The sequence below is a fragment of the Triticum aestivum genome, chromosome 1B, assembly GCF_018294505.1.
Source record: "Triticum aestivum cultivar Chinese Spring chromosome 1B, IWGSC CS RefSeq v2.1, whole genome shotgun sequence".
In the NCBI taxonomy this organism is placed as follows: Eukaryota; Viridiplantae; Streptophyta; class Magnoliopsida; order Poales; family Poaceae; genus Triticum; species Triticum aestivum.
The window spans coordinates 137025134-137040562 of NC_057795.1; the positions used below are offsets into that span (position 1 = coordinate 137025134).

Here is a 15429-nt window from a genome sequence, read left to right on the forward strand (position 1 = left end):
AATCACTAGCATCACACATAATTTCAAAAGGTAAATTCCAATCAGGAGGCTGAACAATAGGTGCAGTGATCAAAGCTTTCTTAAGTATTTCAAATGCTTCTACACAATCATCATCAAAGACAAAAGGAATATCTTTTTGCAATAAATTAGTCAGAGGCCTAGAGATTTTAGAAAAGTCCTTAATGAACCTCCTACAAAAACTGGCATGACCAAGGAAACTTCTAATACCTTTTATGTCCTTGGGACATGGCATCTTTTCAATATCATCAACTTTAGCTTTATCAACTTCAATACCTCTCTCGGAGATCTTGTGCCCCAAGACAATGCCTTCATTTACCATAAAGTGGAACTTTTCCCAATTCAAGACGAGACTAGTGTCTTCGCATCTCTACAAAACTCAATCAAGGTTTCTCAAACAATCATCAAAAGAGGATCCATAAACAGAAAAATCATCCATGAATACCTCGCAAATCTTTTCACAAAAGTCAGAGAATATAGCCATCATGCATCTTTGAAAGGTAGCAGGTGCATTACATAAACCAAAAGGCATACGTCTATAAGCAAAGGTACCAAAAGGGCAAGTAAAAGTAGTTTTCAATTGATCCTTAGCTAACACGGGTATTTGAGGGAAACCAGAATAACCATCTAGAAAGCAGAAATGTGTGTGTTTGGATAGTCTTTCTAGCATTTGATCAATAAAAGGTAAAGGGTAATGATCTTTCTTAGTAGCTTTATTTAATTTACGGAAATCAATTACCATGCTATAACCTGTAATAATTCTTTGTGGGATCAATTCATCTTTATCATTAGGAACAACGGTAATACCTCCCTTTTTAGGAACACAATGGACAGGGCTTTCCCAATCACTATCAGCAACGGGATAAATTATACCTGCCTCAAGGAGCTTTAGTATCTCCTTTCTTACCACTTCTTTCATCTTAGGATTCAATCGTCTTTGAGGATCTCTAACTGGTTTGGCATCATCCTCCAAATTAATTTTGTGTTGGCATAACGTGGGACTAATGCCCTTGAGATCATCCATAGTATATCAATGGCAGCACGGTGCTTCTTCAGAGTTTTCAATAATCTTTCTTCTTCTTGCTCTGAAAGGTTAGCACTAATAATAACAGGATATATTTTATTTTCATCAAGATAAGCATACTTAAGATTATCTGGTAATGGTTTGAGCTCAAACATGGGATCACCCTTGGGTGGAGGGGGATACCCTAGAATTTCAATGGGAAGGTTATGTTTCAGAATAGGTTCCTGTTGAAGGAACACTTTATCTATTTCCCTCCTTTCCTTCATAAACATATCGTTTTCATGGTCTAGCAAATATTGTTCTAACGGATCAGTAGGAGGCATGGCAATAGAAGCAAGACCAATAATCTCATCCTTACTAGGTGATTCTCTATCACGAGGTTGTCTACGAAACTTAGCAAAATTAAACTCATGAGACATACCTTCTAAGCCAATTGTGACAGTATCCTTTTCACAATCAATCCTAGCATTAACTATATTCAAGAAGGGTCTACCAAAAATAATGGGACAAAAATCATCTTGTGGGGAACTAAGAACAAGAAAATCAGCAGGATATTTAACCTTCCCACACAAGACTTCAACATCTCTAACAATCCCAATTGGTGAAATAGTATCTCTATTAGAAAGCTTGATAGTAACATCAATACCTTCCAATTCAACAGGTGCAATATCATGCATAATTTCTTTATATAAGTCATAGGGTATTGCACTAGCACTAGCACCCATATCACATAAACCATGATAACAATGATCTCCTATTTTAACAGAAATAACAGGCATGCCTACAATAGGTCTATGAATCTTAGCATCTAGTTTAACAATATTAGCAGTCTCACCACAGAAATAAATAACATGCCCATTTAAATCATCATCCAAGAGATCTTTAACCATAGAAATACTAGGTTGAACTTTGATTTTCTCAGGAGGTCTATAAGTCCTAGTATTACTCTTACGAACAACAGCCAAAATTTTAGCATGATCCTTTATCCTAACAGGAAAAGGAGGTTTCTCAACATAAGTAGTAGGAACAAAAGGATCACTATAAGTGACAGTCTTTTCTTCAACTGTAATAGGTGCAACTACTTTTACTTCAATGGGAGGATTATATTTAAACCACTTCTCCTTAGGGAGATCAACGTGAGTAGCAAAATATTCATAGAAAGAAGCTACTATCTCAGAGTTAAGTCCATATTTAGCGCTAAATCCACGAAAAGCATCGGTATCCATAAAAGATTTAACACAATAAAACTTAGGTGTCATACCTGACTCCTTACCATCGTCGGAACCCCAATCTTCAGAGTTGTGTTTAATTCTTTCCAATAAGTCCCATTTGAATTCAATAGTCTTCAGCATATAAGAACCAGCACAGGAAGTATCGAGCATGTAGCAATCATTGAGAGAAAGCCGAGCATAAAATTTTTGAATAATCATTTCTCTGGAGAGATCATGATTGGGGCATGAATATAACATTGACTTAAGCCTCCCCAAGCTTGAGAGATGCTTTCTCCTTCACGAGGCCAGAAATTATATATGTAATTACGATCACGATGAACAAGATGCATAGGATAGAACTTCTGGTGAAATTCCAACTTCAATCGTTTATAATTCCAAGATCCCGTATCATCACATAGCCTATACCATGTCAATGCATCTCCCTTAAAAGTTAAAGGGAAGACCTTCCTTTTAACAACATCATCGGGAATACCTGCAAGCTTAAATAATCCACAAACTTCATCCACAAAGATAAGGTGTAAAACGGGATGCAATGTTCCATGTCCCGCAAATGGATTAGCTAGCAGTTTATCTATCATACCCGAAGGAATCTCAAAGTAAATATTTTAAATAGGTTCAGTAGGTTGAGGAGCAACTCTTTGCTCTTCTGGTCAGGGTGAAGATACCCTGAACAAGCCCCTCAAAGGATTAGTTTCCATAGTAACAAGTGACAGAAAATTTCAGCAGACTATATGAATGTTTCCTTACCAAGTTCCACTCACCAAAAGCGCTACACTCCCCGGCAACGGCGCCAAAAAAGAGTCTTGATGACCCAAAAGTGTAGGGGCTCTATCATAGTCCTTTCGATAAGTAAGAGTGTCGAACCCAACGAGGAGCAGAAGGAAATGATAAGCGGTTTTCAGTGAGGTTTTCTCTACAAGCACTGAAATTGTAGGTAACAGATAGTTTTGTGATAAGATAAATTGTAACGAGTAACAAGTAAATAAAGTAAATAAAGTGCAGCAAGGTGGCCCAATCCTTTTTGTAGCAAAGGACAAGCCTGGACAATTTCTTATAATGAGAAAAGAGCTCCCGAGGACACATGGGACTTATCGTCAAGCTAGTTTTCATCACGCTCATATGATTCGCATTCAGTACTTTGATAATTTGATATGTGGGTGGACCGGTGTTTGGGTACTGCCCTTACTTGGACAAGCATCCCACTTATGATTAACCCCTATTGCAAGCATCCACAACTACAAAAGAAGTATTAAGGTAAACCTAACCATAGCATTAAACATATGGATCCAAATCAGCCCCTTACGAAGCAACGCATAAACTAGGGTTTAAGCTTCTGTCACTCTAGCAACCCATCATCTACTTATTACTTCCCAATGCCTTCCTCTAGGCCCCAATAATGGTGAAGTGTCATGTAGTCGACGTTCACATAACACCACTACAGGAAAGACAACATACATCTCATCAAAATATCAAACGAATACCAAATTCACATGACTACTAATAGCAAGACTTCACCCATGTCCTCAGGAACAAACATAACTACTGACAAAGCATATTCATGTTCATAATCAGAGGAGTAATAATATGCATTAAGGATCTGAACATATGATCTTCCACCAAGTAAACCAATTAGCATCACCTACAAGGAGTAATCAACACTACTAGCAACCCACGGGTACCAATTTGTGGTTTTGATACAATATTGGATACAAGAGATGAACTAGGGTTTTGAGAGGAGATGGTGATGGTGAAGATGTTGATGGAGATTGACCACCTCCTGATGAGAGGATCGTTGGTGATGACGATGGTGATGATTTCCCCCTCTCGGAGGGAAGTGTCCCCGGCAGAACAACTCTGCCAGAGCTCTAGATTGGTTCCGCCAAGGTTCTGCCTCGTGGCGGTGGAGTTTCATCCCGTAAGCTTGCCCATGATTTTTCCAGGGTAAAAGCCTTCATATAGCAGAAGATGGACACCGGAGGGCCACCAGGGGGGCCAGGAGACAGGGGGCGCGCCCAGTAGGGGTGGGCGCGCCCCCCACCCTCCTGGCCAGGGTGTGGGCCCCCTCTGGTGTTTCTTCCGCTCAATAATTCTTATTAATTCCAAAAATAAGTTTCGTGGAGTTTCGGGATTTTTGGAGCAGTGCAGAATAGGTTTCTAATGTTTGCTCCTTTTCTAGCCAGAATTCAAGCTACCGTCATTCCCCCTCTTCATGGTAAACCTTGTAAAATAAGAGAGAATAGCCATAAGTATTGAGATATAATGTGTAATAACAACCCATAATGAAATAAATATTGATATAAAAGCATGATGCAAAATGGACGTATCAGCCCAACACTTAAATGGGCCACTAAAAGGCCGAAACTCAGGTCCGACTACAAATGGCCCATCAGATCTATGGGCCGTCAACAAGCTGAAAGACACACCAGGCCGGAAATTAGCCCAACATTTAAATGGGTCGCTAAAAGGCCGAAAGATGTACAACCTGAAAATTGGCCCATCCATTTAATCGGCCGTTAATAGGCCGAAATCTCATCGGGCCGATATTAAGCCCAAATATATAGCGGGCTGTTAATGGGCTCGAACTGACGATGGGCTGCAATGGTGTCAAATCTTTAACATGCCGTTGACGAGCCGAATTGGCACATCTCATATGGGCCGTGGGCCTAAATGGACCTGACACAAGTAGGCCTTATATGGGCCGGCCTGCTAATTTTTACTGGGCCGGCCTTTTTCACCGGAATGGGCCACTGTTGGGCCGTGCCACGTGTCTACCTATCATAGGCGCCACCTGTCCAATGAGTGGATGACATCTGTCCCAACGGTGAGACAACACGTGTTTCCTGCAGCCAAGGATGATTTTACATGTGGAAAATCCCCGTTGGTCCGGGCTATTAATGGGTTATCGGATCCAAAAACCAGACCCGATAGCTTAACGACGTTCCGTTATGGTGGATGCCACGTGTCAGTCACCCTTGATGAAAGCACTTCTATGATGCGCGATTTATCGTCATGGAAGTGGACACTTCCGTGATGATAATTTTGGTAATGTCATGGAACACTTCTACGACAGCACAGGTATGACTATCTTGATTCTGTCATAAAATCGCCATGGATGTACATGCATGACAAAAAACACGACCTACTGTGACAAACACGTATCATCACGGAAGTGTATTTTTTTTGTAGTGCACACTCCTCTCAGCCTAGCATGGAAGCGTATCAAAGTATTCGATCAGGCGCCAAAAATTGCCGAGAGCTTGCTGTACAGCGGCAAAGACCAACAATAGCCGGTGCCGTTGCTGATCGGCAGTGTGGTGGGCCTGGATGTGGCGTGGTCGGGCAAGAAGCAGCTGTAGCTCTCCATCGTCGATGCCTCACTGACTTGTGACGACTCTGGCGTGGCCCAATCTTGGCCAGGGAGGAGGGAGGTGGTGCCATTGGAGGAGGTCAGGGCGGACAGCTGGAAGACCCAAGCGCCGGTGTTATCGCTCGAGGGTGTCGTGGCATTGTAGCAGGTCTGCTCGGAGCTGGCTAGTGAGATGAACTCGTAATTGCCCATTCGTGCCATCGAGGTGTCACTTAGGTCCGAATTCGCTGGCGTGCACGAATCTTGGGCGGGGCGGAGGAAGGCGGTGCAGTCGGTGGCCATGGAGAAGCTGGGAATCAGCGGTGTGGCTGTGGGTGCTCTGCCTGCGGCCGCTCGACAAGAAGCAAGAATGGTTCTTGAATCTCCGATGTAGCAACCACGGTGGGCGGATTTGGTGCGGTAGGAGACGGACGGAACTGCAGGCATCGCCTCACGCCGGAGCGCTCGCCTGCGGCCGCTGCGTTCCTCTTGGACCCCGACATCGACGACGACCCAGACAAAATGGGTTTCAAGGCAGACCGGCCAGCACGATGCTTCTGGTAGATTTTGCAGAGGGCGGGCATCGCCTCGCCGGGGCGGGGGTCTTCTTGGCTGAACTCGAGCATCAGCTAGCCGTTCTTGGGCTCATAGGTGAAGGGCTGGCGGTACCCGACGACGGCGCCGCCCGCGTCGAGCACGTCGCACCGCGCCTTCTCCGAATGCCAGGTGCCTACCCCACCCGCAACGGCGCGGCACCTGCGGGTGCCCCGGCTGCTCTGGGCCCCCACGAAGGTGAAGAAGTACCACTCCCTGCCCTCCCTGTTGCTGCTCATTGAGGCGGGGAGGAGGCCGGTGACGAGGTTGGCGGGCTCGGCCGTGTACACGTCCGCGTCGTGGATGTACCGGGCGGCGGCGGCGGGGAGCGCGGACCCGGTGATCTTCCGCTGGAGGTAGATCATGATGAGGTCGGCGTCGCCGGGGGAAAAGATGAGGCCGTGGGGCGAGTCGGGCATGCGCGGGGACGCCATGAGAGGTGGAGGGATGGAGCGTTTGAAGGCGCGTGCGCGGGGGAAAGAAGAGGGGGATCTGCGCGGCTCCGGTGGAAGGCTTTCCTTTTGAAATTTGGTTTGGGGACAGGAAAACGCGTGAGGAAGTGAAAGCAGGGAGAGGGTGACTTAGGTGAGCTCGGTTTGTGTTTGTTTATTTTTTTCAGAAATCTTATTGTCTATTGGGAGAGGGTGGCATTTCGAACATTTTTAGTGGCAGTTTTAGTTATGATGAAGATGGCAGTCGAGCCTTCATTCCAGAAAATGTCATGTTGTTCTCAAAAATTGTCAGCCCACACACAACTAAAAATACCATCGCAAATGCTAATCCTCCTGACAAACATTTGTCGGCTAAGTGGGACCTTGTTTTTTGTTGATTACAAAGAACACACACGCGTGTCTCTTGAGAACTTTTTTCTCCAAGGATGTCGTGGACTGGAACCCCACCGTTAGAGCATCTACAATCGAGCACCTCAAACCGGTCTCAAACGTCTGGGCCGCTCGCTCGGTCACTAACTAGTCACGATTTTTTGACCCCAGAGTGACGCCTCAAACAGGCCACAAACGCTCGGGCTGACCGGCACCCCTCACATCTAGCCCAAATATGGGGCTGATATGGGGTGGCCCGGGCATGCCCGGGCACGTCCGCCTGACAAGTCCGGCACAGCACCAACCCCATGGATGTCCCACAAAAAACCTCATCTGGCTCATCGCTCTGAAACCCTAACTCACTCACTCTCTTCTCTCGCCCCATCCCCTCCTCTCCCCGCAGCGATTCCGATCGAATCCGGTGCAATGTCGAGCTCCGGCAGCCGCTCTGATTCCTACATGGATCTGGACTATGAGCTTGCCCTCCGCATTGCCTTGGAGTGGTTCAAGGTGGAGAACGGTGGCAGCTCCGGATCTGCAGCCTCGCTGCAGCCACAGCTTCCCCGTCGGCGCAGCTCAGACGCCAGCGTTGGCCCCTCCCGGCCCAGGTGCAGCTCCGACAGGCGGCCTGCAAAATCCGCGCCTCCCCTACGTTGTCCCCTGCCCTCACTGGCTGTTGCTCCACCACGTGGGCAGCGATGGGTGCTTGTGCTCGTTGGGGAAGCGCTCCTTGCGGAGATGAAGCCATACGAGATCTCCCGGTTTGAACACCATTGGAGTCTTGTTGACGTTGAGCTTGGTGGCGAGGCGGTGTACCTGACGCTCGATCGTGGACCTTGTATCTTCATGCATCTTCTTGATATAGCTTGCTCTTGCACCTGCGTCCATGTTCGCTCGTTCTTGGAGTGGTAGAGGAAGGATGTCCAAGGGTGATAATGGGTTGAATCTGTAGACAACCTCAAAGGAGGACTTGCCCGTAGTAGAGTGTCATGCACAGTTGTGGGCGTACTCGGTGATGGGTAAGCACTCCTCCCACTCCTTGATGTTCTTCTTGATCAACATGCGTAGGAGAGTAGATAGGGTCTGGTTGGTGACTTCGGTTTGGTCATCGGTTCGAGGATGATAGGCCGTCGAGAATAGTAGCTTGATGCCGAGCTTGGCACATAGTGTCTTCCAAAAGTAGCTTAGGAACTTGACACCACAGTCCGACACAATTGTCCTTAGCACTCCATGTAACCTCAAGATTTCCCTATAAAACATATTTGCAACATGTGTATCGTCTATCTTATTTTATGGGATGAAATGTGCCATTTTCGAGAATCGGTCCACAACAACAAATACCAAATCGTTGCCTTTTGAGTCGTAGGTAATCCAAGCACAAAATCCATGCTGATATCTTCCCATAGTTGATACAGAATAGGAAGGGGCATATGTAAACCATGAGATTGAGCTTGTGACTTAGCTTTGCGGCATGTAGAGCACCGATTGGTGAAGCGTGCAACTTCGCGAAACATCTTTGGCCAAAAGTACTTGAAGGAGAGTGTGGCAATGGTCTTGTCGTGTCCGAAATGTCCCATACGTCCTCTGTTGTGAGCCTCTTGCAAAAGTAACAAAAGAAGAGAAGAATCGGGTACACAAAGTTTGTTAGCGCGCATAAGATAACCGTACTTAAGGTAATAGTGCTCCCAACAAGTGTTAGCAAGACATTTGGCATAAGGAATCGCAAACAAAGGATCATGTGCATATAGATCATTAACATGCTCAAAGACAATAACATTCAATTGAAGTTGAGTAACCAACATGCACTTGCGGGAAAGGGCATCTGCCACAACATTCTTTTTACCCTTAATGTACTTGATCACATAAGGAAAAGATTTCAATAAATTCACTCCATTTAGCATGTCGTTTGTTCAACTTTGTCTCATGATCGGTATGTATGAAAAATTCATGTGGGCGAAGATAATGCTCCCAAGCATGCAATACTCGCACTAAAGCATATAATTCCTTGTCATAGATAGGATAGTTAAGTTGAGCACCGGTAAGTTTTTCGCTAAAATATGCAATGGGTCGCTTTTCTTGCATCAAAACTCCACCAATACCATTGCCACTAGCGTCATAATGCACTTCAAAAGTTTTGTCAAAATGGCAATGCAAGAATTGGAGCATGTGTAAGCAAAGATTTAAGCTCGTCAAATGAGGTAGATTGAGAGAGTCCCCAAACAAAGGGTGCATTCTTCTTACTCAAGGCATGCAATGGTGCTAAAGTCCTTAACAAAGCGACGGTAGAAGCCGGCGAGACCAAGGAAACTATGCAATTGTTGCAAATTTGTGGGTTGTGGCCATGTTTTAATTGTTTCAATTTTAGACTCATCAACATGAACACCCTTAGAAGCAACAAGAAAGTCCAAGAAAACAAGCTTGTCAACACCAAAAATCCATTTCTCCATGTCAGCATAAAGACGCTCGTTTCTAAGAACTTGCAAAACGTCCCTAAGATGGGTGACATGATCTTCTAATGATTCGCTAAACACAAGTATATCGTCAAAGTAGACCACAACACATATGCCTATGTATTTGTGAAGAACATAGTGCATCACGCGCATGAAAGTGACGGCTGCTTCTGATAAGCCCATAGGCATAACTAACTACTACAAGCCAAATTTAGTTTTAAAAGTGGTTTTCCATTCATCACCTTGTTGAATGCGTATTTGGTAATAGCCACTTTTAAGATCAATTCTTAAGAAAATGGTGGCGCCGCTAAGCTCATCTAGCGTATCGTCAAGGCGTGGAATGGGATGCCTATAGTGAACGGTGAAAACTACCATCTTTCTTGGGCACAAGAATAACCGGAACGACACAAGGACTCAAGCTTTCACATACATGTCCATTGCCAATGAGGTGTTGTACTTGCCTTTGTATCTCCTTAGTTTCTCTGAGGTTGACGCGGTATGGAGCCTTGTTCGGTAGGTGTGCGCCGGCGATGAGGTCGATGTGGTGCTCGATGCCACATAGAGGAGGAAGGTAGGGAGGTGGATCATCGGGAAATACGTCCGCGAACTCCTGCAAGAGATTAGACAACACTAGAGGTAGATGATTAGAGGTGTTAGTCCTTGCCTCTTTGTCTTTGCACACTAGGACATAGTGTATGACACTAGATGGGACCCTTCTCTCATGTCTCTTTGGGTAGCTAAAAGCACTAATTTTTTTCTTGTCGCTTATCGTGGAGGCACTCATTTTTACCTTGTGGCGCTCACTCTCATTTTGGTGTTTCAGTCTCTCATTGTTCTCTCCATGATGGGTGGATGCTTGTTTGTCAGCAATCACCTGACTTGGCGACATAGGTCGTAGCACGTACTCTTTGCCCTTTGATACGTCCATTTTGCATCATGTTTTCTACTATTATTTATATATTACTAGTATAAATGCCCGTGCGTTGCACCGGGCGAGAAAAGGAACATGACCTGCTTCTTGTGCCAAAAAACGTGTATTCCTCACAACATTATTGAGCAAATAATAAAGTGTGTGGTTAGCCTAAAAAACCTGCTTCATGTGCCTTAGATCTTTTTCTTATATCCAATTTTAATAACTGTCGATGATAAGGTTAAACTTGGAAATTTTCTTATTTTTAATAAAAGTTGACGTTTACATAAAAATTGGAACACTTTTTTATGAACAGTTAATGTTTTTAGTAAATTGAAACATTTCTCTAAAAAGGATTTTTTAACAGATGTTATTTCAAAGAATGTTTTGTATTTTTGAAAATTATATTTTATTTGTAATTGTTTTTTGCACTATTTGGGCTTGGACCAAATATAAGGACTTGCCTACACAAACAAGCACGCTCTCAGAAAAAGAAGACACTCGTTGCGAGATGAACTGCACACACTGTCTCTCCTCCCGTTCCCCGTCTCATTATCCCTAGTAAACGAATAATTGCCCCTCTTCATTTAATTATCCATGCGTTGCAACATGAACCGTAACATAATTTGTATGTTTGAAAAGTCATCCGGGATTCAGATATCTTGGCTAAAGCAAATGCATAAATAAATTCCGGTGTTGTTACTCCATGTAGTCCCCTTGTGCTGCCTTGTTGAAGAATGAAGAATGAACTGTGATATAATTTGCATGTTTGAAAAACTTGACTGAGATTCAGTCATCTAGTCTATAGCAAATACGTAACTCAATACCTCACTATGATATGGATAAACCTTATGGCCCTCTTAAACACAAACAATGATAATTCCTGTGGGATCTTCTCTCACATAGAGTGTGAGAATTGCAAGAGCAGGACAAATAATCGTACACAAAAGATAAATTGAGCACTGAGACATCGAAGTAAATCAGAGCTAGTCATGATCCACCCACCCAGTTGCTCTGTTGGCTTCATGTCTTTGCTCACCTCTCAACAAAGCGACCACTATAACATTGTACTGCCCCAAGTAGTGTTCCTCTATGTCGTCTCATGGTTTCATTCAAGTTTTTTTCCGCTATTATTTACCAATGAGCATAGAAAGAGGTCACCAAAGGTATCTTCAGATATAACTTATCCAGGGCCATCAGTTATGGTATAAGCATCCAATGGTATATTCAGATATAACTTATATACAACAAATAGAGCCAACCAAAAGGTGTCTTCAGATATAAAGCCAAGTAAAAAATTGTCACCCTGGAAAAATATTGCATGCTTGAGAGATCTATATGCACGTTTCCATCTCTGTTTACAATTTGCGACCATGTGAGCATGGTCCATGTTACAGTAAAAGAAAGCGAAGAAAAATTGTACCGAAACAAATGACCTTTGTACAGGAAGAAAAACTAACCATGAATAGATTAGCTTTAAGTCACATGATGGGGAAAAGGTAGATTTACCATTGGCAAAAAAATAGTTATTATTAGCACTAAGACTCACATCAGGCATAAAAGATAAGCAATGCCAACAGAAGTACCACAATTTGAGTCGAAACCTGACATGGGTAGTAGACGATTACTTTTGCTTGAAAAAATACACCAAAGCTTCCATTGGTCACTGAAACTTCTGGCAGAATATATGGTCCAGCAGAAAGCTACACTACCAAGTATAAAAGTTCATCCTTGTTATCTGTTTTGCATCTTCTCTGAAATTAAGGACATTACTGGCATAATTGGTCCATCAATCACTCGCTGCTAAGTGAAAATAATTGATCGACTAAAATGGGAGCATACACTATATATTCGATAGCATGTCGAACAATACCAAATGTACCAAGACTCAATGAGAAAAAATTAGGGGCAAAACTTATCGATGAGCACAATGCATCTTTTCAAAGGAAAAGTGATGTTTACCAGTTTTGAGCTGCAATACAAAATAACTACCATGCCTCTCTCCCAATGCGAAAGAGGATGTTAATTTACAACAGTCATCCCATCTACTGATCATAAAGCTGTGGATTGTGCTGGAACAGAATCAAGAAAATATCAGATGCCCTTAGCCCAGTAAGCATGACTCACAAGTCAAGACCCATAAGCCCACGCCCTTCATTGCAACATGGTAACCCATTCGTGTTGCCAGTTACTGCCCTTGCTGCCCCCTCCAGAGAGCCCTCCTTTTGGCTAAGCCTAGCCGGCGGCTCGACCTTGCCAGAGTGTCTCTGTCGTTCGCCGACTGAGCCCACCAACGAATTTTCCCAGCGAGCTCTTCCTCAAACCTCCACGGGTAGTTAACTCTACAGAGAGAAGGGGGCAGGAGAAAGAATGGCATAAATTCTTATCAATCATCATCATCTTACAAATAACAACTCAGGAATGACATATAATTATAAGCAGGTAGAACATTGCTCTTCTACAACAAAAGATTACGAAAATTTTATTGATCCAACTATTCAAGAGTAGATAATGGTACAGTTGTGTGTAATGGAACAGGCACATTCTATTTATTACCCTGATTTGTTAACTTAAAGGCAATTGACAAAGGAAATTTAAGATAAACATGGCCACTCTGTGTAAGCAAAATAACACAAGCAGTGGCAAGAAAATAGGATACAGAGATTACAACATGTCAGTACACAATCTGACTTCACCTATCAAGACTAATAGTTGTTCTCTTTTAGTGGTAATCTTCTATTTGGGAGAGTTGTAGATTTGTTCGTAAAAAAGAAAAAATTGATTGTTCTGAATCACTAATTTTATGCACCAAGTATCATTCAAATAGGGATATGCAGCACTAAGGTTGAAGAATAGTGAACCTAATCGAAGGTTGGATGATCCGTAGTTTGGTTGAGGATAGAGATACCAAGGAATTGATTATCCCACTCTCTCTGTTTTAGTCGTCAAGGGTGCCCAACAATGTATTTTTTTGGATGGCTACTGCATAACGGAAGACTGAACACATGTCAAAATTTACACAAGACCATACTTGATTCAGACATCTGCCCCATGTGTCTCTAAGCCACAGAAACTTGCTCTCATCTATTCATTCAGTGTCCTGCAGCAAAATTTGTTTGGTGTGCTACTGGAATACTCCAAACTGCCAGGACATCAAACATTGGAAGCGTTTCATGACTTTGCTCATCCTTTGGAATATTTGGGATCCTTGAAACTCTCAAGTTTTCAGACAATACATGAAGCACGACAATATGGCACGGCAAGTTGTTTTGAGACAATACATGAAGCAGCCCAAGCACTCCCTCTTCAAGTATCTCATAGAGCTTGTGTGCGGCGATGACGCACGACAATATGGCATGAACAGGAGGAAGGGGATCCAGTGGGGGGCACGGTGGAGAGCTATGTACGGCGGCGATCTGGGGCAGTGGCGAGCAATGCCTAATTCTGGCGGCGACACGAACAAACGCTTGTCGGCCGGAGAACCATCAAGCTCGGAGCACAGACGGACGGCGACGTCAATCTGGGAGACTCGCGGCGGCCGTTGGGACTATGCTGGCGGCGGCAGCGGCATCGCATCCCGTAACTCTAGAGAGGGACGGGGATCAAGAGCGAGCGAGACGGGATTTTGGAATTAGGCATCGACGAGATTAATATATGGCTTCTAAATATCATGACAGAGACGGGGATAGAGATAATTGAGAGAGAGAGGCGTCCCCAGCAGCTAGCTCAACTGACGTCGAACCTTGTCGTTGCTTGTCGATGCCTCAAACACCTACAACATGTAGCAGAAAAAATGGAGGAGGAAGCGCAGCAGCAGCTCCTCCGATATAAGCATTGGCTGCCGTCACCGAAGGGGAGGGTGGGATGCAACAAAGCATGGATAAATTAACACATAAAAGATACCAAAAAATTGAGCTCAAATAGTAGCAAGTTGATGAGAACGGGAGCCACATGGACCTCAAACAGTACCCATTTTTTCCATCTTTCAGTAGCAACTCCCTAAATTCAAGATTGAACAATTCAACTAACAAATGTAGTTCAGTCAGGCATCAATTCAACTAACAAATTCATGGTTAACCTTGCTGTTCAATTCAAGGAACAATCAACACTTTAACAGTATCAACAAAAGTGACCTCAAATAGTAGCCAATTGAGCCCAAACGCCTCAATGGCCACGAACAAGAGCAGAGAGAGGAGGGGGCGAACTCACTTGAAAGACAGAAAGGAGGATGCCCATGTATGGTGGTGTGTCCCGAGCTGCAGCAAGGCAAGGTCGACCCCTCCTTCCTCAAGCATCCAATCCTTACCCTGCACATCTACCATCGAGGATCAAACCAGATATTAGAGAGAGAAAAGGGGGAGATAGGGGAGGGGATGAACTCACCCCATGGCCACCTGGTTAAGGAGCAACATCTTGGAGACAGAGCTGCGTGTGGGGGCGCGGTGGGCGTCGGAGAAGAGATGCCGGAGCCACGCCAGTGCGGAGGCGCCCAAAACCCTAGCCATGGTGAGGCCTTAAGGTCACCACTGATGGCCGTGAGCGGCGAATCCCGCTCGGGAAAAGACCTAGCGGAGCGAGGCGAGCTCGGGACGGTGCTACTCAAGCACGCGCCCACGACGTCCGCCTTCTCCTCCGCCGCGGTTGTAGGTCCGATGAAAGGGCGCCGCCCCTCACCTGCTCGTGCTCCGCCGTCGCTGGAAAGGCCAGTTTGGATAAGATGAATGAGAGGGATGCGGACTGAATATCTTACAAATGTAGGCGTCATTTTGCAAAAACGAAGCGTTTTTCCAGAATTTACTTAAAAAGAGACTGCGGGTTGAATATCTAAAAACACAAGGGTGTTTTTGCAAAACCCCTGACGACGTACGACCAGAAGCACTAAGCGCTTTATTAGTAGGGAAAGATTATACATAATAATACTTTTTGGAGTAATTCTAATGCCTTTTTTCTCATAATATGCGAGGTTCACACAAGGAGGGAGACTGCCGGCAGCTGGAATTCTAGACCTGAAAAAGCTGCGTCAGGCCACCTATT

General features: G+C 44.4%; 1 protein-coding gene and 1 pseudogene across 4 annotated transcripts; both read right to left on the minus strand.

Annotated features, from left to right (window-relative positions):
• Positions 1-5506: 5506 nt before the first annotated feature.
• On the minus strand, positions 5507-6246 carry LOC123077764 (uncharacterized; annotated as a pseudogene).
• Positions 6247-12315: 6069 nt separating this feature from the next.
• On the minus strand, positions 12316-15197 carry LOC123088180 (uncharacterized). Of its 4 annotated transcripts, none has more exons than XR_006441742.1 (3): positions 14790-15197; positions 14605-14710; positions 12316-12737 (listed from the first exon to the last, which is right to left on the minus strand). XR_006441742.1 is itself a non-coding variant. In XM_044510377.1 (3 exons), exons 1-3 carry the CDS (start codon positions 14898-14900, stop codon positions 12584-12586), a joined length of 363 nt encoding a protein of 120 aa, XP_044366312.1. In that variant the 5' UTR covers positions 14901-15197; the 3' UTR covers positions 12316-12583. The 4 variants fall into 4 exon arrangements, 2 of the variants coding, with proteins under 2 accessions (XP_044366312.1, XP_044366309.1); XR_006441741.1 differs by having other exon boundaries at positions 14605-14702; positions 14779-15197; XM_044510377.1 differs by having other exon boundaries at positions 14605-14702.
• Positions 15198-15429: the final 232 nt, after the last annotated feature.

Coding starts and splice junctions, on each gene's coding strand:
- LOC123088180 (XM_044510374.1), bottom strand. CDS start 15,160: ATGACGCCTACATTTGTAAGATATTCAGTCCGCATCCCTCTCATTCAT. Junction 14,711..14,778: donor CTTAACCAGGTGGCCATGGG/GTGAGTTCATCC, acceptor CCTCGATGGTAG/ATGTGCAGGGTAAGGATTGG. Junction 12,738..14,604: donor TCCTCCTTTCTGTCTTTCAA/GTGAGTTCGCCC, acceptor TTCTCTCTGTAG/AGTTAACTACCCGTGGAGGT.